General features: G+C 43.0%; 1 protein-coding gene and 1 long non-coding RNA gene across 8 annotated transcripts in view; one reads left to right on the top strand and one right to left on the bottom strand.

Moving 5' to 3' along the window:
• The window catches only part of ARHGAP25 (Rho GTPase activating protein 25), a 92,171-nt gene that overhangs the window by 47,486 nt on the left and 18,293 nt on the right, over positions 1-26,392 (top strand). For 4 of the 7 annotated variants that reach the window (XM_001135470.7, XM_063789023.1, XM_063789022.1 and 1 more), the window contains 3 exons: positions 183-270; positions 5,803-5,919; positions 25,184-25,391. In XM_001135470.7, the coding sequence (XP_001135470.1) occupies positions 183-270; positions 5,803-5,919; positions 25,184-25,391 (413 nt within the window). The remainder of the gene's footprint in view (positions 1-182; positions 271-5,802; positions 5,920-25,183; positions 25,392-26,392) is intronic. The other 3 variants (XM_009442604.5, XM_063789024.1, XM_063789026.1) reach the window with 1 other exon arrangement.
• The window catches only part of LOC129143139 (uncharacterized), a 70,890-nt gene that overhangs the window by 39,244 nt on the left and 5,254 nt on the right, over positions 1-26,392 (bottom strand). The gene's annotated exons all lie outside the window — the stretch shown is intronic.

Here is a 26,392-nt window from a genome sequence, read left to right as displayed (position 1 = left end):
CTTTGATTTGCCCAAGGCCTGAGTAGCAGAAGGGGCCCCATTAAAACTGGGAGGCTAGCTTCCCACGTCCCTATCCTCCTACTCTCCTCCCCATCCCATCATTATCCTATCTGTTCTCCAACCCAATTTTAGTTTATATTAAATTGCTGCTTATCCTTAAGGCCTGACTTTTCATCTTTCAGGGCTGCATGTATCTACCAGGATGTACAATCAAGGAGATCGCCACAAACCCAGAAGAAGCTGGGAAGTTTGTCTTTGAAATCATTCCAGGTAGGCCACAACAGGTAGGACAGAGGTGCAGTGCAGAAGTAAAATTCCCATTTTACTTCTGGACCCTAGAAGTCAAAGCTATATTCGGAGAGTAATTCAATTAACTAACCAACCAGCCTGTTGAGAGCCCACAGTGGTTCTTTATACAGTTAATGAAGCTATTGTAGTTTATTAACTAGTATCAAGTGCTTGAATAATGCCCATGAAAGAAGTAGGTGAGCATTTTGTTCAACTCTGTAAGCATTTCATGAGCGTGTGCTAGGAGCCAGGTACTGTACAAGGCTCTGAGACACTGACATGAAAAGTGCACCTTCTCTACTCACTAAAATGAACTCAGTGTAGAAGGAGAGTAGGTCATCAAATTTAACAGTTAAAATATAAATGGAACCACGTGAAATTGCCATTTTGATGGGTCAAAAATTGTAAAAATTCAGCAGCCTCAGATGGTTCCACCCATTGCATCTCACCCATTGCACATGACTGGCACATTGGAGGTGCCTCTTTCAAATCAAGAGTTTCCTTCCTTGAATGCATTTGGAACAAGGGGAGTTTGGGTCATGCTCCTGGATCTGCCACACTGAGATGCTTCTACTCTTCTCCCTGTCTCTTGCTCCTCTGCTAGCCCTAGCCCTGCCAGGGGCTCCAGGACTAGAGGCTAATCTGGCTGGGTAGCCTTGCTGCTACTGCTGTACTGACCACAGCGGAGGAGGCCACATGGCCCCTGAGTGCCTCTTTTCTTCACCCCCTCCTTCCCATTCACACAAGGTGACTGTGTGCATAAGAAAGTTGATGGAGAAGGCAGCGTAGCATAGAGGTTAGAAGTGTCCAGTCTGGAGCTAGCCTGCCCTGACCCTGGCACTCACTATTTGTGTAAGAGGTTACTTAATTTCTCCCTGCCTTTTGATTTTTTGTCTATAAAATGGGGACAATAATGATAATAGTAAAGATTTAATAAGGAAATAAATATGAAGCATTTGATACAGTGCATGTCATATCAGTGTTTGATATTTGGGAATAATCTAGAGATAATTATAATGCAGAAAAAAAATCCTAAACTTGGCTATGACTGTTTATAGAATACAAATTTACAAAAATTTTTAAGTTCCTAGATGCTTGCTTGTTTGTTTTTTTTGTTTTTTGTTTTTTGTTTTTTTGAGTTGGGACAGTCTTGCTCTGTTGCCCAAGCTGGAGTGCAGTGGCGTGATCTGGGCTCACTGCAGCCTCTGCCTCCCCAGTTCAAGCAATTCTCCCTGCCTCAGCCTCCTGAGTAGCTGGAACTAGAGGTGTGTGCCGCCATGCCCAGTTAATTTTTGTATTTTTAGTAGAGACAGGGTTTCACATGTTGGCCAGGCTGCTCTCGAACTTCTGACCTCAGGCAATCCACCTGCCTCAGCTTCCTGAAGTGCTGGGATTACAGATGTGAGCCACCATTCCTAGCCTCCCTTGCTTTTTCATCTGAATGTCTGACTTCCTCTCTTTCTCTTCAGAGGAAAAGCAGGAAAGCCTGCTTTTTCAGTCTCTCCTCACTAGAAATATCTCTCTCCCTTTCCACAAAGGTTATTCTGTTCTTAGGATGCTTCTCCCAGTGCAATTCATGGGACACAACCATCCATGGTAACATGTGTGTCCTAAAGCCTGGGTTTTCAATCTAGAGTAACCCTACTGAGAGATCCAGGTGAAGATTCACTGTGGGCTTTGCACCAAAAATACCTACTCTTCAACATTGCTATACCAGTGCAGGAGGAAGGTTTGTTCTCTCATTATCACTTATGTTTGCAGCAGTCTCCTGGCCTGCTAGAGGAATTCACAAACAGATCCTTTCTCTCTCTCTCTTTCGCTCTCTCTCTCTCTCTTTCACACACACACACACACACACACACACACACACACACACACACACACACACCACATCTCATAAGGACAAATAATACTAAAGTAATAATAAGATAGGAAACCATTTTCATAAAGATACCATCATCTTCCAAGGTTCCACCCAACCCTAAAGTGAGATATCCTTCATGTTATAACATAGAGAATTTTTAGTTCCTCTTTTTATCATCCTCTTTTGCAAGATGATTCTCTGGAGCTAATGCTGGTGTAAGAAATGGGCTTCCCAGATAGGATCCTCTCTCTGTGATCACCAGTTTTAGTTGCACAAACACCACATAGAAACTTTTAATTGTAGGCATGCTAGTTTTTTTTTTTAATTGGGGGCAGGCAACAATTTAGGGTAGGCTTCCCTCTCCCTACTGATCTCTCATAGTATAACTATCTATTCTTCTATTCTCCTCCTACCCCAGGGAACCACCAGGAAGGGGTTGTTCCTTCTGTTGCATATGTTATCTCATTTAGTTCTCATACCACTTTATGATCTGTTGTTACTCATTTATATGACAAATTCATTGAGCACCTCCTATGAGCCAAGTACTATTGCAGGACTGGGAATGTGGCAAAGAACAAAGCAGCCTGCATGCACGTTACGTGGGAAGAGACTAGCAGCAAACCAAATATATGGGCAAATTATGTAGTTTTTCTGATAGGAGAGCAATTATGGGGAAAATTAAACCAAAGAGAGAGAAGGTGCTGGCTGAGGTGGTTGATTGGTTATTGTGAACAGAGCCGGCAGAGTTTGTGTTATTAAGAAGGTGAACTTTGGGCACAGATCTGAAGGCAATGAGGGAGTCAGCTAAGAGCACAGCTGGAGGAAGAGCATTCCAGGAAGTGGAAATTGCCAGTACAAAGTCTCTGAGCCTATTTCATATGTTCAAGGAAGGTCAAGGAGGCCAGTGTGGTTAGAGTGAAGTGATGGCAGGAGACAAGAATAGGACATTTTCTCAGGGGTGGGCACAGATTTCATAGGCACTTGCAGGCAATGTGAGAACTTTAGCTTTTCTGCTAGAAGGATGGCGAGCCACGGGAAAGTTTTGAGCAGAGGTGTGACATGACATAACTCATGTTTTAAAATTCTTTTGAATTGAAAACAAAAGTAAGTAGTGGGGGCAAGGGCAGAACAAGGAGATCAGTGAGGAGGCTTTTGCAAGAATCCAAGTCAGAGATAGCAATGATGAAGGGGCTGTGAAGTAAGCAATTTCTGATCACATTTTGAAGGTAGGGAGGGCTTCATTTGCTAATGGATTGGATGTGGGAAAAAGAAATCAATGTTGACTCCAAAAGTTTTGGCCTAAACAATGGAAAAGATGGATTTGCTGAGATTTGTGCATGTAGCAAGTTTTTTTCAGGGGTTTGGGGGTAAGGGCATCAGTTTTGGACATATTAAATAATATCTCCATTGTACTGGTAAGGAAACTATTGCTCAGGATAATTTAGCTACTGCAGCGATAGAGGTAAGAACAAGATATTAAGGGATTATAGAATAAGGACTCCCCACTCAACTTGGAGTAGGGGGAAGAAAGGTCCCTAGAAAAGGTAACATTTGAGTTGGGTTTTAAAGAATGGGTAGGAGTTCTTTAGGCAGATTAAGAAAAGAAGAGAGGTCCATTTCCAACAAGAGAAATAGCCCAAAGGGTAACACATGTTGAACAGGCTGTGTTTAAGTCAGATAAATTATGTGCCTGAGGTCAGAGGTGCTGTTCATAAGCTTTGTATTAATGTCAGGCAATTCCTGTTAATGAAAGTCTGTTCTAGCACCCCAATTATGCCCAAATATTTACTTTTTTTTAGGACAACAGAAACCTTTCAACCCCCCTTTGGTTCTTGTCTCTTGGACCTATCTTAATATCATCAAGCTTCACATTATTTCACCCTTTGGGACAACCTGATTTTCAATCATCCTGTCATCAGGTCATCAGCTCTCCTAACCAGAAGAGTTAGTCCATGGAAGTCCTCTTCATTCAGGAATATCTTGAGACCTGCGTGTTTCCCAGTGGGGTTGCTCATGACAGAACAAAAAGACCTCCCAGGAATCAGGGTAAACTGAGAAGACATGTTTTAACAACATAGTAGACTGGAGTTGAGGCATGGTGGAGACGGAGCGGGGAAAGACACCAGATAAATTTTGTCCAAGGTCAAATTTAGGAGCAATATGGGCCAGTGGAATCTTTCATGGGAGTAAGGACACCGACAGACTTGCCCTGTGTTTGGCAGCAACTCACTGGATACTGACGAACTGGTGCTTTTGCATCCCTGGGGTTCAGTTCTATTATCTATAAAACGGAAATAATACTAACTCCTTATTCTATTTCAAAGGGATATTGCAATTCCTAGAGGGTCTTTTCGTTCTGCCCTGAGTATTTTTAACTTACCATTTTACTTCTGAAAACATCCAGTTCTCAGGATACTCTCAATGCCCAGGGCTTTAATGGTCAGAAAAGCTGATGACCTAATGACAAGATGGAGTCAGAATCAGGTTATCACAAAGGGTGAAAGAAGGTGAGGCTCAGTGATATTAAGATAGGTCCAAGAGACCAGAACCAAAGGGGATTTGAAGGTCTTTTCCTGCCCTACAGGGAAATACAGGTTTAGGCACAACTACTCAGCTAGAACAAGCTCTCTGAGGGAGATGGCCTGCCATTGTGAGAAGAATGGATTGCTGCTTACGAAGGCACTTTGAAATTTAATATCCCATAATTGAAAGGGATCACTATTGTTTTCTTGTCCCCGCTAAGACCTTTTTATTTTAACCAACTAAAGAAAATACCAACTTTGAGGATTTCCATTTGCAAGCAGGTCCACGGATGAAGTTAGAGTTCAAGTCTCAGATCTGATACTAACTAACTGCATGGTCCAAGACCTGTGTTTGATACTCTCCTTTTCCCTCTCTTGCTTCTTTCTTCCTTTTTCACTTTCCCACATTCTTTCTCTTCGTCTCTTTCTCCCTGCTCTCTGTTCCCTTCAATTTCTCCCACCTTTTTGGTCCATTTGAGAACACCAACCGAGGAAGCACTACACCTATCTATAATCTTAGGTTTGAAGTGAAAATGGTAAAGAAAGTTCTAACAAGTTTCATGTATCCATTAACTGAGTATTGAGAACCTACATTTGAAAGGTGTTGTGTGGCCAGGAGAGCAGAAATATGATCACCAAGCACCAATTTTGTGAAAAAAGCACACATCTATTCACTGTCACTCCCACCTGAGGTTGTCATCTCCTACCCTACCCCCACAACTGAGCTCAGGACTAGCTTAGGAAAGTATCCATGATTGGTGTGATGATCTAAAGTCTTCTAACTTTTATGGGCTGACCCTGTCTCATCTATGCTGAAACTGCACCATGAACTTCCTTTTCCTTTTGGTAGGAAATGACTTCTGTCCTCTTAAATGAAAGTAGCTCTCAGCCCAAGCTATGCCAATTGCAAACCATTGTGTTCAATGATTTGTCTGTTGAGTTAGAGCTTCAGTAAGAGTGCCCGGATATCCAGTTCCACTGAGGATAATTCAACAATGCATTTGTGTTGTTTGGCTGGTAGTGCTTCATTGAACCAAGACATCAATTTAGGTCTGGTTCCCTTCCCTTCCCCTTGCTCTCATGTTCTTATCACTCTAAGACCTTCACAAGTGCTAATTCTTCCTCCAGCCTCATGGGACCAGAATCGCATGGGACAGGACTCCTATGTCCTCATGGCCAGCTCTCAGGCGGAGATGGAGGAGTGGGTTAAATTCCTCAGGAGAGTTGCTGGCACACCCTGTGGAGGTAAGGACCCCTGCAGGCTTTCCTGGGCAGGTGCCTATGACATCTCAGAAAGTAGGAAGTAGCTCCAATGTGATAGCTCCTTGAGCAGTGCTCAAGGGAGACAACCAGAAAGCAGTTCTCTGCATGCCCATGGCCAAGTGCTCTGTCAAATGTGGAGGAAAAGTGGGCTCAGAGCTTCTAGCTTCCCACCCCCTGCGGCACCTGGGTCATCTCAAAGAGCCATCTCCAAATTAACTGGAGGGAAGGCAAGTCTTTTGCAGTGAGTAAATGTGTATGATATCTGGAAGTAGTGCTTTCTCCTCTCTGGGCCAAAGTACTCTCATCTGTAAAATGAATGGGTTGGATAAGCTGACCCTGGGTACCCAGCAGCACTGGCTCACGCAGCACCACGAGTCTGCCTGGTTCTGGGAACTGATGGCAACAGCTATGCTGAAAGCATAAGTTAGGCTGCATAAGTCAGCACATGAAAATAAAGCTACTGTCCAAAAGAGGGATGATCAGACTGGGGAAGGTTCGGGAATTGTGTCTGAAGTCTTGCAGGTGTACAGTGAGTTCAGCATTCAACACTTTTCTGGGTTTCACAACTCAAGAATTTGAGCTCTCTGGGAATCCTGGTGATGTTTCCACATTTGAGGAGGGTCCTGACTAAAGAAAACGGATGCAAAAACTATCTGAAATTAACAAACACGTGAATCTAGTAAGTTTCTCTCCCTTTATAAAAATATGAAAAAACCGACAGGTATGAGTTCTCAAGTTAACATTTTCCTTCAACTTTTTAGGAGCACGCCTACTTGTGTCAACTCCAGATAACCTTAAATATATAGTTATGTATTGACTGTGTGGCCTGTTATTTTGGAAATTATTTAGGGAGGCTTTTGTAGTTTGAATATTAAATATTTATTTCATTGGCCTACAGCTTCCTTCAGAAATTTCAAGAATATCACAATAATTTTGTGGAAAGTAAAGAAAAAATATTCCATCAGAGGCATTTTATGTTTATCTTTCATCTACTGTTTACATCTACACACTTTTTTCAGAATGGCTTAAGCATTTTCCCCAAGTTGCTATGGAATCTTTTTCTTTTTTTTTTTTTCCGAGACGGAGTCTTGGTCTGTCGCCCAGGATGGAGTGCAGTGGCGTGATCTCGGCTCACTGCAAGCTCCACCTCCCAGGTTCACACCATTCTCCTGTCTCAGCCTCCTGAGTAGCTGGGACTACAGGCGCCTGCCACCACGCCTGGCTAATCTTTTTTTGTATTTTTTTTAGTAGAGACGGGGTTTCACCATGTTGGCCAGGATGGTCTCGATCTCCTGGCCTCGTGATCCACCCGCCTCGGCCTCCCAAAGTGCTGGGATTACAGGCGTGAGCCACCGTGCCCGGCCTGGAATCTTAATTGATACATTTCAGCATTTATTTGGTTACAAATAGAAATTGTATCCAATGATGTTAAACAACCAAGAAAGATTTGCTGGTTAGATACATTAGCTTCTCAAAGCAACCAAGAGCAGAAACTGCCAAGAGGTTTTATAAGAGTCTGGGACCAAGAAAGGGGACATTAGCATTGATTTTATCCTGTCTGTTTCTCTGGGAGCACATGACCTGCAGGTACATAATTAGGCCACATGCTGGAAAATCTTAGCTGTGACCATCCTTATTGCGCTGGATTATGAGATTGTGAGCCACCCTTTTCTGTTTTCTCCAGTCCAGTGCTTTAAGCTATCTGCATAGACAAGGGTAGTGGATGTTGCCTAATCATGCACCTGCTCTCTGAGTCAAAATGGTATCCGTGTACTTTCACTAGATTCTGTGGCTACTGTGATGCTTGGCTGAGCCTTGCCATAGTGAACTGCTGTACTCTGTCATGATACACATGGGGATTTCACCCTCACCGCACCCCGAGACCACCACCCTGAGAAGCAAGTCAAGCATGAGTCCTGTAGGCGGTGGAAAGTCCAGCGAAGGGGAAATCAGAGTGCAACAGCACCTATTTATTCAAAGAACAGTGTTGCCTCTGATACAGCATCTCAGATTATTATTATTATTATTATTTTGAGATGGAGTCTCACTCTGTCTCCCAGACTGGAGTGCACTGGCACGATCTCGGCTCACTGCAACCTCCACTTCCAGGGTTTGAGCGATTCTCCTACCTCAGCCTTCTGAACAGCTGGGATTACAGGCATGTGCCACCACACCCAGCTAATTTTTGTATATTTAGTAAAGACAGGGTTTCACCTTGTTTTGGCCAGGCTGGTCTCGAACTCCTGACCTTAGGTGATCCACCACCTCGGCTTCCCAAAATGCTGGGATTACAGGCATGAGCCACCGTGCCCAGCCACGTTTAAAGTTACTAACCAAAATCATAGATCCCAGAATGTGAGGGCATTTTTAAGACAGTATAGAGTCTCATTTGAGGCCACTGGACAAATCAGAAATTTGTTCTTCCTATTTGTAAGTTAGGGAATGTTGGCCTTAAAGGGACAAATGACGTGTCCCGTGGGCCCAGGAGGTGAGGGGCAGGGCCAGGGCTCTTTTGCCACAGCACATTACCACTTGGAAAGAATCTCTAACGTGGGTTGACTAGATGGGAAAGACATGCCTCCCAAATATTGTGAAGTCACCGAGACATGTGGCTGCCACCTCTTTCTAGCCCTTTGTGAAACTTTCTTTTTCCAACCAGAGCCTGCCCCCTTCCCACCACCTTCACTACTACCACCCCAAAGGAGATGGAATCCTTTCTTGTCAAATTACAGCACTAACCTTGAAACTCATCTCCACACATTCACCCCTGCCTTCTTACAGTCTGTTTTCGACAGAGCGGCCAGAGTGAGCCTGTTAAACCTGTCTTATCAAGATTCTTCTCAGCTCAACATTCTCCGATAGCTTCCTTTCTCACTCAGAGTAAAAGTCAAGGCTTTATAATGATCTTACAGTGCACAGTCTGCCCACCGCCTCCCCTCCCGCATTTCCCTTCTGACCTTCTCCCGTGCTCATTTCACTCTAGCTTCACCAGCCTCCTCAAACATCCTACCCGTGTTCCTGCCTTCAGGCCCTTGCACTTGCTGTTTCCTTCGCTGGGAATCCTCTTTCCCCAGGTAGCTGCATGGCTTGGTCCCTCACCGTCTTCAGGTCTTTGATCAAACATCACCTTAGTAGGCCTTCCTCTGTGATTCTGTTTAACGTTGGATCCCTTCCTTACCCCTCAGTTCTGCCTCGCTTTGCTCCTTGGCACATAACCTCTTCTAACATGCTAAATATTTCACTCATTTGTTTTGTTCCTAGCTAGACTCCCCTCACTGGAACGAAAGCTTCAATCTACTTGGCAGGAATTGTTTTTCTCTTTTTTTGTGCAGTACCATATCCTAGAATCTAAACAGTGCTCAATAAAGATTTATTAATCGAATGGGTGAAAGAATCAAGTCATTTTCCCATAGCAGCACTATGTTCAGCTCCCTCAGTAGGCTCTTCTCTGCTAGATGATGATCAGCTTATCTGAGAGATTATTCAGTAAATGGGTTGTGTCCTCTATAATTATAATATCTTCCTCCAAGTATGTCGGTGGTGAGTCTCGGTGGAGCTCTTTATGGTGCAAAGACCTCCCTTGGAGAATCTGATGAAAGCTGTAGAAACTCTCCCCAGAAAAATACCTAGACACAAACAATTTTGCTTCGACAGCAAAACATTTTCAGACACCTGTAGCCCGTCTGTACACCCTAGGGAATGAATCCTAATTTTAAATTTTAGAAGTTACTCTGGTGACAATTGTGCAGAGCCGATGCCTCTTCTGGCTTGCCGTCCCCTTTTGGGCTCCTTTTCTCCCTTGACTGGAGAGATGGCCCACATAGTCTTCACGGCATTCCCAACTTCTTCCTCAGGGCTCCTCCTGCCTGTAGCTGGCTCTGAGTGTTCCTCTCACTTTAGAGGGCAGCACATTGGTGTTTCAGCCTTTTTCTTATCAGTGGGCTAATTTCTGGCCACCCTTCTCTAAGGGCTTGTGACTTCTGACAACTCATTCTCAGCTTACTCCTGCCCATTTCCTCTAAACTACTCCTTCCTTTTAGTAAGGCAGGCTTGCCTTCTCTGGATCTCCACACTGAAACCTGGCCCCTGTCCCGTCTCCAGGGAGCAAGCAGTCCAAATTGCAAATCATCACACTCTGTCCAGACCTGCTTTTGTCCTCTTCCTCCGGAGATGAGCCATCTGAGGTTTTGCTCAGGCTATCGCTGAGTGAGGAAACAATGCATTACATTGTTCTCCTTTACCCAACCCAATTTTAAAGTCCTGAAACAGGTCCTATGTTTTTGAAATTATTATTATTAGTATAAATTTATGGAGTACAGGTGCAAATTTGTTACATGCATAGATTGTGTAGTAGTGGCCAGGTCTTTTAGGGTACCCATCATCCAGATAACACATATTGTACCTATTAAGTGATTTCTCATCATACACCCCCTTCCATCCCCTCATCCTTCTGAGTTTCTGTTGTCCATAATTCCATACTCTATGTCTGTGTGTACACGTTACTTAGCTCCCACTTATAAGTCAGAACATGTGATATCTTTCTGTGTCTGCCTTGTTTCACTTAAAAATGGCTTCTAGTTCCATCGATGTTGCTGCAAAAGACATGATTTCATTCTTTGAAATGTCATATTTACTATTCTTTGGCTGAACAGTAAGTATACCATTGTGTGTTTATACCATATTTTCTTCATCCGATCATCTGTTGATGGACAGTTAGGTTGATTCCATATCTTTGCCATTGTAATAATCATGTGAGAAACATACAAGTGCAGGTATCTTTTTGTTATAATGATTTCCTTTCCTTTGGGTGTATACCCAGTAGTGGGATTGCTGGATCAAATGATAGTTTTATTTTTAGTTTTCTGAGAAATCTCCATACTGTTTTCCATAGAGGTTGAGCTAATTTGCATTCCCACCAACAGTGTATGTGTTTTCTTTTCTCTGCATCTTGACCGACATCTGTTATTTTTTTACTTTTTGGTAATTGCCATTCAGAGTGGCATAAGGTGCGATCTCATTGTGGTTTTTATTTGCATTTCTCTGATGATTATTAATGTCGAGGATTTTTTTCGTATGCATGTTTGCCATTTGTATGTCTTCTTTTGCAAATTGTCTGCTCATGTCCTTTACCCACTTTTTAATGGGGTTATTTGGTTTTATTGTTGTTGAGTTATTTGAGCTCCTTGTAGATTCTGGATATTAGTCCTTTATCATATGCATAGTTTGCAGCTATTTTCTCCCATTTAGTAGGTTGTCTGTTCACTCTGTTGATTCTTTTGCTGTACAGAAGCTTTTTAGCTTAATTAAGTCCTATTTGTTTATTTTTATTTTTGTGGCCTGTGCTTTTGAGGCCTTAGTCATGAATTCTTTGCCTAGACCAATGTCCACAAGAGTTTTCCCTTGATTTTATTCTAGCTTTATTCTAGGTTTTATAGTTTCAGATCTTACATTTAAGTTTTTAATCATCTTGATTTTTGTATATGGTGAGAGATAGGGCTCCAGTTTCATTCTTCAGCATTTGGCAATCAGATTTCCCCAGAACCACTTATTGAAAAGGGTGTCTTTTCTCCAGGGTATGTTCTTATAGACTTTGTCAAAGGTCAGTTGACTATAAATATGTGGCTTTATTGCTGGGTTCTCTATTCTGTTCCATTGATCTATGTGTCTGTTTTTATACCAGTGACATGCTGTTTTGGTTACCATAGCCTTGTAGTATAATTTGAAGTCAAGTAATATGATGCCTCCAGCCTTGTTCTTTTTGCTTAGGGTTTCTTTGGCTATTTGAGCCCTTTTTTGGTTAAATATAAATTTTAGGTTTTTTTTCTAGTTCTGTGAAGAAATGACATTGGTATTTTGATAGAAATTGCATTGAATCTGTAGATTGCTTTGGGTAGTGTGATTATTTTAATGATAATGATTTTTCCAATGCATGAGCATGGGATTTTTTTATTTGTGTCATTTACAATTTCTTTTGTCAGTGATTCTGTAGTTTTCCTTGTAGAGATCTTTCATCTCCTTGGTTAAATATATTCCTAGGTATTTTATTTTCTATAAGCTATTGTAAATCAGAATGCCTTCTTGATTTTATTTTCAGCTAGATCGTTACTGGTGTATAGAAATGCTACTGATTTTTGTATGTTGATTTTATATCCTGAAACTTTACTGAATGCATTTATCAGATCTAAGAGTTTTTTGGTGGAGTCTTTAGGTTTTTCTAGATATAAGATCACATCATCAGCGAATAGGGATAATTTGACCTCCTCTTTTCCAATTTGGATACCACTTATTCCTTTCTCTTGCCTGATTACTCTGGGTAGGACTTCCAGTACTCTATTGAGTAGGAATGGTGAAAGTTGGCATCCCTGTTTTGTTCCAGTTCTTAGAGGGAATACTTTTGACTTTCTCCCATTCAGTATGATGTTGGCTGTGCATTTGTTGCATATGACTTATATTATTTTGAGGCACGTTCCTCCTATGCCTAGTTTGTTGAGAATTTTTATTTTGAACAGATGCTGAATTTTATCATATGCTTTTTCTGTGTCTGTTGAGATGATCATATGGCTTTTGCCTTAATTCTGTTTGTGTGATGTATCACATTTATTGATTTGTGTATATTGAATCATCCTTACATTCCTGATATAAAACTTATTTGATCATGGTGTGTTATCTTTTTGATGTGCTGTTGGATTTGGTTTGTTAGTATTTTGTTGAGGATTTTTGAGTCTATATTCATCAGGGATATTGGTCTGTAGTTTTCTTTTTTGTTGTTGTTATGTCCTTGTCTGGTTTTGGTATCACAGTGATACTGACCCTGTAGAGTGAGTTAGGGAGAATTCTCTCCTTCTCAGTTTTTTGGACAGTTTCAGGAGGGTTGGTATTAGAACTTCTTTGTATGTTTGGTACAATTCAACTGTAAATCCATCTGGTCCTGGGTTTTTCTTTTTTGGAAGATTTATTGTTACTGATTCAATCTCACTACTCATTGTTGGTCTCTTCAGACTTTCTATTTCTTCCTGCTTCAATCTTGGGAGGTATATGTTTCTAGGAATTTATCCATTTCCTCTAGGTTTTCTAGTTTGTGGGCATCTAGTTGTTAATAATAATCTCTGATGATCTTTTGTATTTCGATGGTGTTAGTTGTAATGTCTCCTTTTTCATTTCTGATTTGTTTGGATCTCTTTTTTTCTTGGTTAGTCTAGCTAGAAGTCTAACAATTTTGTTTATCTTTTTGAAAAGCCAACTTTTCATTTTGTTGATCCCTTGTATTGTTTCTTTGGTTTCTGTTTCATTTAGTTCTGCTCTGACCTTTGTTATTTCTTTTCTTCTGCTTATTTTGAGTTTGGTCTGTTCTTGCTTTTCTAGTTTCTTGAGGTTTGAAGTTAGGTTGTTAATTTGTACTCTTTCTACTTTTTGATGTAGGCATTTAATGCTATTAACGTCCCTCTTTGCACTGCTTTTGCAGTAGCCTACAAGTTTTGGTATGTTTTTGTATTTTCATTTGTTTAAAAAATTTTTAGATTTCTATCTTAATTTCTTCCTTGACCCAGTGATCATTCGGTAGCATGTTGTTTAGTTTCCATGTATTTGTGTAGTTTTTGAAGTTCCTCTTGGTATTGATTTCCAGTTTTATTCCACTGTGGTCTGAGAAGATACTTGATATGATTTCACTTTTTAAAAATTTTTTGAGACTTATTTTGTGGCCTGACATATGGCCTGTCTTGGAGAATGTTCCCTGTGTTGTTGAGAAGAATGTATATTTTGCAATTGTTATATAGAATGTTCTGTAAAAGTCTATTCATCCCATTTGGTATAAAGTCTAATTTAAGACTTTTAAATTTATTTTCTGTCTAGATGATCTGGGTAATGCTGAGAATGGGGTGTTGAGTTCCCACTATTACTGTGTTGCTGTCAATCTCTTTTTTAGTTTTAGGTCAGTAATATTTGTTTCATGAATCTGGATGCTCCGTGTTGAGTGCATATGTATTTAGAATTGTTATATCAGTTCATTTATATAGTTCCAAATGACTCACTTTGTTCATTCCTTTTTATTCTTTTTTCTTTATTTTTGCCTGGCTGGATTATTTCAGAATACTTGTATTCGGGTTCTGAAATTCTGCCTTTTGCTTGGTCTAGTCTGCTGTTGCAGCTTTTGAATGTTTTCTGTAATTCCTCCAATAAATGTATTTTGTTCTAGAATTCCTGTTTGGATTTTTAAAAAGATATCTATCTTCTTGGTAAATTTATCATTCATATCCCGAATTGATTTTCTGATTTCTTTGTATTGATTTTAGATTTCTCTTGCATCTAATTAGGCTTCCTTAAAATCAATATTTTGGATTCTTTATCTGGGATTTTGAGAAGTTTTTTTGGTTAGGAGCTATTGCTAGAGAATTATTGTTTTCCTTTGAGGGTGTCATATTACATTGCTTTTTCGTGCTTCCTGTATTGTTACATTGATTTCTGCACATCTGAAGCAATAGTCACTTCCTCTTATTTTTGAATTTACATTCATTATGGGGTGGGGACATTTTTTCTTGAAGATGTGACTATGATGTTGGTTGGGTAGGGCCATTTGACTTTGCTTCTTAGTGTGTACAGTGGTGAAGACGCTGTATGATTTCCTTGGTCATAAATAGCCTTAGTGGTATCTATGGATTCCTTAGTGTGTTAGGGTGCAGTTATTGGTTACTTTTTCAGGTTTCAGTGGTAGCAGTGGTGGGCCAAGTGTGTTTCTCCTTGAGACCTCAGGCAGCATATGCTGGCACCTGTATTGGCAGTTCCAGGCAAGTTGATTCTTGGGCCTGTGGGGGGCTTTTCTGGATGCTGATTGTAGTAGTGGTGTACTGGGCAGGTGAGTGGGCTTTTGACCTTTTGGGCAGCGAGGATGGTGGGGGCAGTGGGTATAAAGGTGGTCATGAAATGTTCTTCTAGTTCTCAAGCACAGTGCTTTTGTGTTAGCCGTTGTTTCAAGTTTCAATGGGCTGTGTGGGCCAGCCTCCAGGCTAGTAGATGGTGCTTGCAGGTAACAACGAGCGGTGGGGGTAGCATGGAGATTTATGCCCGACCGCTGTTCCCCAGAAGAGGTATTTGGGTAACCCAGGTGGTAGTTGGGTTGTGGAACACCCAGGAGCCTGGATCCCACACTCTGTCTTGGAGTAGGGGGCAAAGTTGGGCAGAGCTGGACCAAACAAGCTTGTATTCAGGCCCTCCAATGGCATATGCATGCACCAGCCTTGATTAGGGGGTAGAAGAAGTCCTTAGGCCGCTTGTGAAATGCTTGGTGAGCGGCAACCTTTGCTGTCCTGAAGTCTTAGGATAGGGAGGATAGGGCTGTCCCAGTGGCCACTGCTTTGGCCCACAGGAATGAGACTTGCTTTCGTCTCACACCCCAGTCCCAGCAAAGTTCCCTCCTCCATCCTGGCTATGGCAGCCAACTTGGCCACCCAGTCAGTCCTGGCAGGCTGCACCTAGTCCACAACTCAGTCCTAGGCCATAGGAGATGCCATTCAGCTTAAGGCCAAGCCTCCACAACAACTCTCCTCTTGCTTAGGACCTGGGATGGTGGTGTGCCACGTTGCAATGCCAGTGGCTGGAGCCCACTCCACACTTGCTTCTCAGAACAGGCTGCAAGGGTTCATCCCCCGCTCAAGCCCCAGTCCTGCAAGCACCACCCAAGTTCCCCCATGCACAGCCTGTAAGAGCTCCGATCCAGAATGTTGTCCCACAGCAGCCAGCCAGGTTTCAAAAAGGGTGTAGGACATTCCCTGGAGCAGTTCCATATCATAGTCTTCTTGCCACTCCCCAGGTTAAGATTCGTGGTGTGGGAGAGTCAAGGTGCTCTCCTACGGCCTGGATTGTATAATTCCCCAGTGGAAAAGTGGACAGCAGAAAGGCACTCACTCACCCTCTCCCATTTGGGGGATTCGCTCCCCTTTCCCAGCTGGCCTCAGCCACACAGCTTTCCTGTTTTCTTTCTTCCTGGATATCAAAGCTTCCTCTCACTTTTTTGTTGAACTCCCAAGTTCTTTCTTGAACACTGCATTTAAAGTGCAGTTGTCTGCACACTTGCTTGGTTTCTCTAAGTGGATGAGATTACTGGAAATGCTTGTAGTCAGCCATCTTGAAAAAGAAGATCTTGTGTTTTAAGCATCATTGTGTGTTTTCCAACAGGAAGCATACTGTATGTAAATATTGAATTGTTATATACCTTGGATTTCTTTTCTCCTTTCATTCTTTTAAGTTCTCTGCACCCTTCTGAGCATGATTTCCTAATCCACAGCACAATTTAGCCTGGAGGGGTGTGCAATCATTGTTATTCCATGTGTTCTGGTCTTTCTCACCAGCTACATTCGATATTAAAATAGATGATATTTACTTATTTCCATGAATTCCCTCATCTCTCCTGCCCTCAGCTCCTAACAACAGACAGATACTTATTTATTCATTTGGTCAACAACTCTTTCTTTAATATGTGCTATGTGCCCAGTTCTATGCTAACACTGGGGCACAACAGTGAGAAAGAGAGAGAAAGAGGAGAGAGAGAGAAAAAAAAAGCCAAAGTCTTTTCTCTCAAAGAGCTCACAAGCTAGGAGAAGACACAGCAATTACTTTTAAAGAGCCAAGAGAAAACATAGTTACAACTGTGAAAATAGCCATGTGGGAGAAACACGTGACACCATATGGGGAAAAAATATCTTTGTCAAGTAGGTCAAGGAAGGCTTCCTTGAAATAGTGATGATTAAGCTTAACTCTGGAAGGCCAGCAGAAGCTAACTAGACAGAAAAGGGGGAAGCAGAATGGTGTCTTAGTCACAGGGAATAGCATGTGCAAAGGTCCTGTGACAGAAAGAAGAACAGGCTCTGGAGTGAGGGGAGGGTAATAAAAGGGGAGATAGCTTTGTTAAGGATGTTGGTCTTCATCCTAACAGCAATAGGTAGTCATTGGGGATTTCAAGGAAGAAGGTGAAAAAATCAGATTCTATTTAAAAGATCATTCTAGTTGCTGTGTGGAAAATGGATTGGGCTGGAGGTGGCAGATCAGAATGAAAGCAGGAGACCAGATAGGAAACTCAAGCCATTGTCCAGGCAGAAAGGACAGATGGTGGGTTGGACACGGGTGGTGGCAGTGGAGATGCAGAAAAGCAAACAGGTTTGCACAATGTTTTGGAGGCAACATTGCCAGGGGGTGGGAGTGAATTTGATATGCAGAGAGAATGTGGAGTCAGATGAGTCCGTGATTCCTGGCCTATTAATGAATGGAGAATAAACACTGGGTTGGCAGCATGAGACAGCCCCAGGGCCCTTCCTGACAACCTTGCCTGTCTCTCTGTAATGCTGAGAGCCTGTTTGCTGTCTCCTGGGTATGTCTGATAGGGTTGCTGCACTATTTACTGTATCTGCTCATCAGGAGGACAAAATCATCTCAGTCTACCCAACAAACTACCTTCAAGATCATTATCTCTGAAGGCCCCCATGGAGCCATGTGCAACTCTGAAAGCATTTCCAGGGAATGGTGGGCTGGCTTCATAAACGCTAAGTGAAATTCTGTGTTTCTGCCAGACACATTGATATATAGAACAATGCTGGTAAGGGTTCCCGCGTGGGATTTTTTTTAACCCACCTGGGAGGTATCCCCTGAATGGCAGTTGACAATTAGCTGCTAAGTAAAAGGAGGCACTTATTTTTATTGCGGGCCTTGACAGCTTTATGTTCACTGTTTAAAAGCTGGGGAGTCCTGTGTGTAAAGGTGAGTGGGGAGGGGAAGTGCTGGGGGAAGAAGGGCCGGGAGGGCTGGGGCAGGTGCATACAGATCCCATGGTTTCCTTTTTGGAGTCAGAACCTGAGCAGTATTTGCAAGCATGTGCTGATCTGGAAGTGAGAGAAGAGGGTTCTTTCAGTCTGGGGAGGAGGGAAGGCCTGAGGCTGGCTCATTGGAGGCGTGAGTCTTCGGCCCTGCCATGCCTCACATCCCCAGGATGCCGCGGTGGGAACTGGGCTGTGGCTTTCCTGCCCTGGCACTGCTTGTTTGCTGGGATTTCAGGAGGAAAACCCCCAAGCTCCGAAAGAAAGGTATTTCTTTTTTATTTTGTGGTTCACTTCTTCCACTAAAAGACTCGTTTCCCAGAGCCTCTACCCTCTCCTGTCAGGGGTGGGGAGCGCTTCTGGAACTGATACCCTGGGAAGGAGGTATCAGTGCTGAGCGGGCAGGCACAGTGTGTATGGGGGTGGGGAGCTCTCCCTGAGGCCTGGGCTGGGCTAGAGGCGGGGTGGGGAGGGGCTCTTGTCCTGATCTTAGGATTGTTTCAGTGATGACAAAGGAGGACCAAGGTAGGGAGGGAGGTGACAGTTGCTCTTTCTATTTCCACCTCCCCAAACCAACCCAGTTTCCTGGAGTTTTCCAGCAAATCTAAGGAAGGGGTTGAGGGATAAGGGGTGGAGATGGATTGTGGGGAGAGCTAGGGCAGTTACTAGTGTGGTAGTGAGGCCTCACCCTTCTGTGGTTGTTCAGGATGGGGTCCAAAATTTTAGGTCTGAGGACTGGAGACAAGGCGAACATGGTATGAGGGGAGGTGGGGCTGGCATGGGCTGGCATGGTCTGGCATTAGAGGAACTCCCTTGAGACTTTATGATCTCTGAACTTTTATTCCATTAGCTTTAAACTCTAAAGGGAAATAAAGCACTGAATATAGAATCACAGGGTAAATATGACCTGGGAAAAATTCCTGACTCAAATCTCAGTTTTCTCATCTGTAAAATGGAACAATAATATTTACTTTGTAGAGTTCTCATGAGGACTAAATGAGATAGCGCATGTGAAAGTATCTGGGGTCAGTTCTCAGCATAAAGTTAATGTCATTAATTACATTGGTTAATAGTTATAATTATCATATTACATATATTATAATTACATTATGGTAATTATATTACTTACAATTATTATAATAAATTCATGAAAATTTATACCTATTAAGATGGAAATGCTCTGCTAATGGCCAAAGGGGTGACAATTAGGACCCAGAGGTCAGACACTGGTATAACTCAGGACCAGGTCTTTGGAGTTCCAGGGATGTTTCTGATTCCAAACTCCTCATGTGATCTGAGATTAAGAGTGACAAAACCTGACTTAGCCAAGCTAAAAAAAAACAAAGATGATTTTTCTCTCATGTAAGAAGTGACACTGTTGGTCCTGATGTCTCCAGAGCATCCAGTGGTTGGTTCTTGTTGAGAGAATAGCTTTGACGGATTTCTAGGCTGCAGATGTCAAGTTCAAAGTCTTCATCATATGGGTGATATTTAAAGTGGTGAGACTCTGAGAAAGTGTGCAGATGAGGAAGGGAGGCCCTGGGACCCTCCAACATTTAGAGGACAGCAAGGACAGGAAGAATCCTCAGAGGAGGCTAAAAGCATCTGATGAGACACACGGAGAACCAAGAGGGACTGGTGTACCAAAAGCCACATGAGAAAGTGTCCCAAGAAGGAGGGGGTGGCTTGCTGTATCACTTGCTGCTGATAGAGTAGTTAAGATGAAGACAGAGAATTTCATCTCAGATTTTAAAATGTAAAGGCCATTGGTCTCCTTGACAAGAATAGGTTTGGGGAAGTACTGAGCAGAGAAAAGGGGCAGAGAATGGGAGGAATGGGAGGCAGCAGGTAGTGACAGCTCTCTGAGGTCCATCACATACCAGGTTCTGAAAACAGATGCTGAGCCAGATGGACTGTCTGCCTTTGAGGGGTCCACAGTCCAGTGGAAGAGAGGGATGTTTAAATGAATCATCATAAAATTACATGACAGTGATAACATCGAGGAACACACAGGGAGCTCTATGAGTAGAGGAAAGAGTGACCAATTTTCTCTGAGAAGACATCCAAATTCAGAAGACTGGGTTTCCAGGTGGAGAGTAGGAGGAAGGGCATTCTCTTGAGAATTTTTTAAAAGCAAAGACCATTTTTCATTCATCCTTTCATACTCTCTAGCTATCAAAGAGCCTGGCCCACAGCAAATGCTCAGCCTACATTTGTTGAATGACTTTGTGAATTCTGGTGGAAGGAATTTGCAAGAAACAGAGTTGCAAAGAAACCATTATAACGATATAGGCAGCAGCAGTGAGAATAGGGAGCTTGTTCAAAGCATATTTGGAATGTACCAACCTAGGCCAGGCGCGGTGGCTCATGCCTCTAATCCAGCACTTTGGGAGGCCAAGGTGGGCAGATCACGAGGTCAGGAGATCGAGACCTTCCTGGCTAACACGGTGAAACCCCGTCTCTACTAAAAATACAAAATATCATCCAGGTGTGGTGGCACGCGCCTGTAGTCCCAGCTACTCAGGAGGCTTAGGCAGGAGAATCTCTTGAACCCGGGAGAAGGAAGTTTCAGTGAGCCAAGATTGCGCCACTGCACCCTAGCCTGGATGACAAAGCAAGACTCCATCTCAAAAAAAAAAAAAACAGAATGTGCCAACCTATTTGGGGAGAGTGAAGAGTGTTGCGGATAATTCTAATGCTCACAATTTTGCTAATTGGGTTAGTTAAGTGCAGGCACCTTGTATTAATGGCTTTGTATTTTCAGTGCCTAGGAGAGTACCCGGCACTTGACGATGGAATGAAGCTATTGCCTTTGAGGAAGGCTACAGGAGAAGCAGTGATTTAGGGATGGGATGATAGTGAGATTAGAGAAGATACTGGGAGAATTGCCATTAGACATTGAACTTATGGGAATAGAGGAGAAACAGAGAGAGAGAGAGAGAGAGAAAAGATGGAAATAGATATGATATAACTACATATACAATGATAAAATAAAACACTTTTTTATGAGTATAATACTAAAGAGAGAAAAGCAAATGTTGGTCATTTGCATGAGAGCTGAGGTGGGGGATTATTCTTTCATAAATTATATCTATCAATCCATATGTACACACACATATATCCATATATACACATATATCCATATATACACATATATATACACACATATACATACATACATATATATATATAGAGAGAGAGATCTGGACCAGATATGCAGATTAATAAGTTATAAGTTTATAGGTGATATCTAAATGTGTGGAATCATATGCACTTTCCTAAGGAGAATACTAGAGTGAGAAGAAAAGAAGCCTGAGTTGGAATCCCAGGAAATGATGCACCAAACGAGCAGGTGGAAGATGGAGCACAGTCAAAGACACTTGAAAGGAGTCATCAGTGACATGAGCATAGAACAGGAATGATTGGATTTATTGCAATGTAGGGAGACAGTATTGAAGAGGAAGGAGAATTAACAACATCAGTCTTCAGAGAAGATCAGTAAGTAGGGTGTGGAATGAACATTAGGAGAGCACTAGAAATCTTAGTGAGCAGATTTAGTGAAGAAGTGCAGGCTAATGAAACCAGATTGTGATGGGTTGAGAGGCTGAGTAGTGAGTGATAAGTGAGGAAGTGGGGCAGACATCTCTCTAGAAGTAGACATTTTTATTACAAGTATATGGTAAAGAGAAGGAAGGCAAATGTTGGTCATTTGCATGAGAACTGAGGTGGGAGATTATTCTTTCATAAATGGCAAAGACTTAGACCCACGTGGGATCTTTCAATTGAAAGAGAAAATTTCAACATACAAAGAGAAACAGTAAGTACTGGAAGAGATGGAAGGAATGGAACCCATAGTTCAAGAAGGCATCATCCTAGATGAAAGGTAGGGCCCTTTTCTTCCTCTGGGAGAAGACAGGAACACAGAGGAGAAAGGATGGGAAAGGCAGGGACTGGAGATGAGGGAGTTCACTCGTAACCCTCCATTTGATAATGGAAGGAAAGAGGAGCCAAGATCACCTGTTGAGACAGAGAAGGGAGGGAATGGGTGGGGAGCTCAACAGGAGTGGCAAAAATTTGGAACCAATGTCTTGCAGAGATTGGAAGGATAAATTTCCGCAATATGGTTGTGCATGGTCTTTTGTAGTTCTCAATGGCCTGATGAAGACACGCAAAGGGTAGTAGGAAGCAGCAGGGCGGGGATGTTGAAGAAAAAAGTATGGGTCAGATTAATATTAAAAGGGCTGCATTTGAGGCATGAGAGAAATAGAGGATGAAGGCAGGACAAGGCTGATAGACTGGGATGAGGAGAAAAGCTAGAGAACTAGACATATATTAAGGTGTAAGAAGGAGCTTGGCCCCAAATCACCTGCAAGGTGGAGCATCTCCTATAAGACCTCAGAAATGGAGCTTGAATTTGAAAGCTTTGACTTCTCTGTGCACATCCTTACATTGTGTTTGTGCTATCTTTCCCCATCAAGTCCAGTGGACCTCTGGAGCCTGAGTTTCAACTGTTCCAAGAGACATCTGCCTCTCTCATTGAAGGGCGCCTCTCTGGACCTCTCAAAAGAGAATTTTCCTGATGCTATCTGGTCTGTTTTAAGTCGGAATATTTCAATCATGTCCTATCAATTTGGTGAAAAGATCTGTCCAGCTCCTTTTACAGACAAATAGAAACCTAATTCCATATGGTTATTGAAATTTTCTAATTGTTTCTCACCATGTTTTGTGTGACCCCTCAAAGGCAGACAGTCCATCTGTTATGTTATTTTCATAACTTGTTGGCAAACTCATTAAAAGCAGGAACAAGGTCTTCCATGTCCCTTGTCTGTACAACCCATTCCATGGAACCTGGTGCTGGCACATGGCAGGGCACTCAATGCATGCTAGTGGGAAGCTGAATTCATATACCAAGGAGATTCCTTTTAGTGTTTAAACTAAAGAAATGCCGAATAACCATTAGTCATGTGAAATACTTGCTTAAAGACAAATTGATTCATTAAATCCTTCAGCAAAATTTGTTGACTGTCTACCTTTTGCCAGGGGTTACACTAGACATTGGGGATGAAAACAGCCCTTCCTCCTCTTCTCAGTAGCAGGGCGCTTACAATCATGCAGATGACACAGGTACATACAAATCATGATCACAGAGTGCGGGAAGGATTGGGATATTCAAGAAACAATACGGTGCACAGAGTAGGATGTAGTCCCTCCATCTGGATGTCAGGAAGGCATGGCAGATATGATGACATTTGAGAGGGGCCAAGGAGGAGAAAAAGAATTTTATCCTCTTTGTCCTCCTGGTGCAGCCAGGGAAGGGGGAGAGCAGACTGGACAGGGAGGAGACTGTTCAAGGACATGGAGACTGCAGAGCATTACGTTTTGGAAACGTCAGTGTGAGTTGCTTCTTGGGGCCTGGCAGGACATCAGGCCAGGAAAGCAGGTGGGTGCCAAGCCTTGAGGAATGCCAGCCTTGATTCTCAAACTTTAGCCACAGAAGTATCTAATCACAGTCTCACCGCAATGCAATAAGTGAAACGAACAACAGCCAAGCAGATTTGGTGGTAGTGGGGAATACAGAGGCCACCTATTCAGCTCCTTCTAGATTCCACACTCTCACCTCCCAACACCTGATGTGATGAAAGAGGAGTCCCTGATGAACTGCCAGGGCTTTAAATGTCTATTTGAAAACCATCACTGTGGCAGTTGGGAGAGAAGCGGATGAGTACTGAAAACCAAGAGAAAGGCGCTCAAGCAGAATGATGCTTTAGAAAGGCAAGCAGCAGGAGGGTTTCGAACATGATAGAGAGAAGAGACTGTAGCGGTTACAGGTGAGAGAGGAGGCTGGCCTACGCTGGGTAGTGGGTGGGAGCGGAAAAGAACATGAGGGTCAAGAGCCTGGTACAGCTCTATACAGGTGGAATCCACAGGAACTCGAGATGGGATGGAGGGGACCAACGTGAGAGAGAGAATCATGGGGAGAGTCAAGTGACTTTGCAAACGGATGTCCTAGGGATTGAAGTGCTGGGTGCAGCAGAGCCCTGATTATGGCAGAGGGAAAGTCACGCAGGACAGGACAGAAGCCACGGCCTGTCTTCTGAACCTCCAGGGTATGGAAGCCTGGTGGGAGAATGGATAGGCAGTGGTTGTCCTGATTTGTAAACTTGTCTTCTCACACTGCCGGTGCGGGGAAACTGTGGAGTAAAGTTTCTCCACGCAGACAGAGCTGGGGTGGAGCTGGCCCACACTTGCTTTGCTGGAGGCAGGGTAATTTGGGAAAATATTTTTGGAAAGCAATTTGCATGCCATCAAGTTATAAAAATGTTCAAACCTCTTGACCCAGTAATTCTACACTTGGGAATTTGTCCTAAGGAAATAGTTCAAAAGAATGAAACGCTTTTGTTCATGCATCCAAATGTTAATTAATTAGAAATTATGCATTGTACTGCATACATTCCAGGATCTCTGCCAGGTGAATGAACGTGTTTGCTGTGGCAATGTTTATAATTAAGACATAGTAAACAACCTAAATTATTTTAAATGCCACAGTGGTTTAGTGAGATGAAACATCTATGTGATAGACTACAGTAGTCCCTCTTTATCCTTGGGGGGATACATTTCAAGACCGCAGTGGATGCCTGAGATCTCAGATAGTACTGAACCCTATACACATTATGTCTTTTCAGTCTTATAACTGAGACAACTACTAAGTATAACTGAGACAACTACTACGCGACTCCTGGGCAAGTAGTGTATATAACGTGGATACACTGGACAAAGGGATGACTCACATCTTAGGCTGGACCGAGCGGGACCGCGAGAGATTTCATCATGCTACTCAGAATGACATGCAATTTAAAACTTATGAATTGTTTGTTTCTGGAATTTTGCATTTAATATTTTCAGACTGCAGTTGACCGTGGATAAGGGGGGATGCCATACTGTGTTATGCTTTACTACTCTGTGACGCCAGTGGAACTCAAAACGGCCTGCTTGCTGCCGTGGTTAAGGCATATTGTTGGGAGTTCACTGCCTAGGCCTGAATCCCAACTGTGTCATGCTCTGAGCTGCCTGACTTTGGCAAGTGTCTAAGGCTCAGTGTCTTTAACAGTAAGGTGCGTGTGACATTAATACCATCTCATGGGGTTGCTGTCAAGGTTAAAGGACAAAAAGTGTGCAATTCCTAGCAAAAGAATTCAGTAAAAGCCAACCATTATTTTAAATATGTAAGAAATGTGGGTCAAAATAAAAAGACTGATAAAGACTGCCTCAAATTTACAGGCCCCTATTTATAGCTACAGGAAATATTCTGAGTGATTTGTCTCCCATATTTTGTCTAGTATCATTGCAATAAAACCTGTGAAGTCACAGGTGACACAGAAAGTCAAGAAATAGTTCATCCAAGGAAGCACAGAATGACGGGCAGGTTCTGTTTGCTCTCTCCTCAGCAGTGTTTGGCCAGCGCTTGGATGAGACTGTGGCCTATGAACAGAAATTCGGCCCCCATCTGGTGCCCATCCTGGTGGAGAAATGTGCAGAGTTCATCCTGGAGCACGGCCGGAATGAAGAGGGCATCTTCCGTCTGCCTGGGCAGGACAACCTGGTGAAGCAGCTGAGAGACGCTTTTGATGCTGGGGAGCGGCCCTCCTTTGACAGGTACATTGCCCCACTGCAGTGTCCCACCTCTGCCCTCCCCTCTGCTTGGCTTGGCTGGGAGGGCCTCTCCATTCCAATTGAGCTATGGGACTTGCATAGACACTTCTAAGAGCCCTGGCTTACAACAGAAAGAGCCTTTGTTTTGCCCATGATTGGGAATTTGGGAGACTGGAGCACAGTTAGGAGAGTGTGCAGATAGTTTATGTGACAGATGATGTGAACCAGAACTGGAACCCTGCTGGGCAGATTCAGGTGATGTTTAAGGCACAGGAGAAGGTGATGTGCAGAGGAGGGGAGAAAGATGGGACCTTGCCTGAGGCTCACCCTTCAGGACAGATGAGGAATATGGAATAGCTGAGCTGTACAAACACTCGGTGTAGTGGAGAATGCACCAGATCTATATCCAAGGGCACCAGCGGCTTTCGTTAGCATTCCAGAAGTGGCTAGAACCAGGACTTCTTGTTAGTTTCCTGGATCACAGTACTACGTGATTCTGACTCAGTTCTGAGCCCTTTTGCAGGAGCACATCCTGATATCTTGGCCGCCTGGCATTCCTAAGTGTGGAGGTCTCCCAGCCCTGTTTGGGGCATATCAGGCATAGTGACATTTCCTCCCACCACCCCCTTCCTCCCCACCTTCTCCAGCCACTCAGCTGAGGTTTCATTCTCTGCCACACTCAGCTAGTAAAATCCCCACCCGATGTTGTGCAATCTCCACCCCAGTTGCCTGCGTGAACTTGTCCTGCTGGCATAAGATTGACTGCTCTTTCCAAATTAGCAGCCCATTAACCAAGGTTTAATAAGATGGGCCTGAACTCTACCCAGTTTCCAAAAATGAAAGTTGCTAAGCTTATTTTGGACAATGGGGTTGGGTTGATTCTGAGAAAATTGTGAAGACCTAAGTGTCATCTTGTGTAGAAGCTCCCTCACCCCTCACTCTAATCACCAACGCTGCCCATTTTTCCTCCAAAGCTTCTCTGAGATCTATATGTTTCTCTCCAT

The sequence above is a fragment of the Pan troglodytes genome, chromosome 12 (assembly GCF_028858775.2).
Source record: "Pan troglodytes isolate AG18354 chromosome 12, NHGRI_mPanTro3-v2.0_pri, whole genome shotgun sequence".
Lineage (NCBI taxonomy): Eukaryota > Metazoa > Chordata > Mammalia > Primates > Hominidae > Pan > Pan troglodytes.
This window is presented reverse-complemented; position numbering and strand designations above follow the sequence as displayed.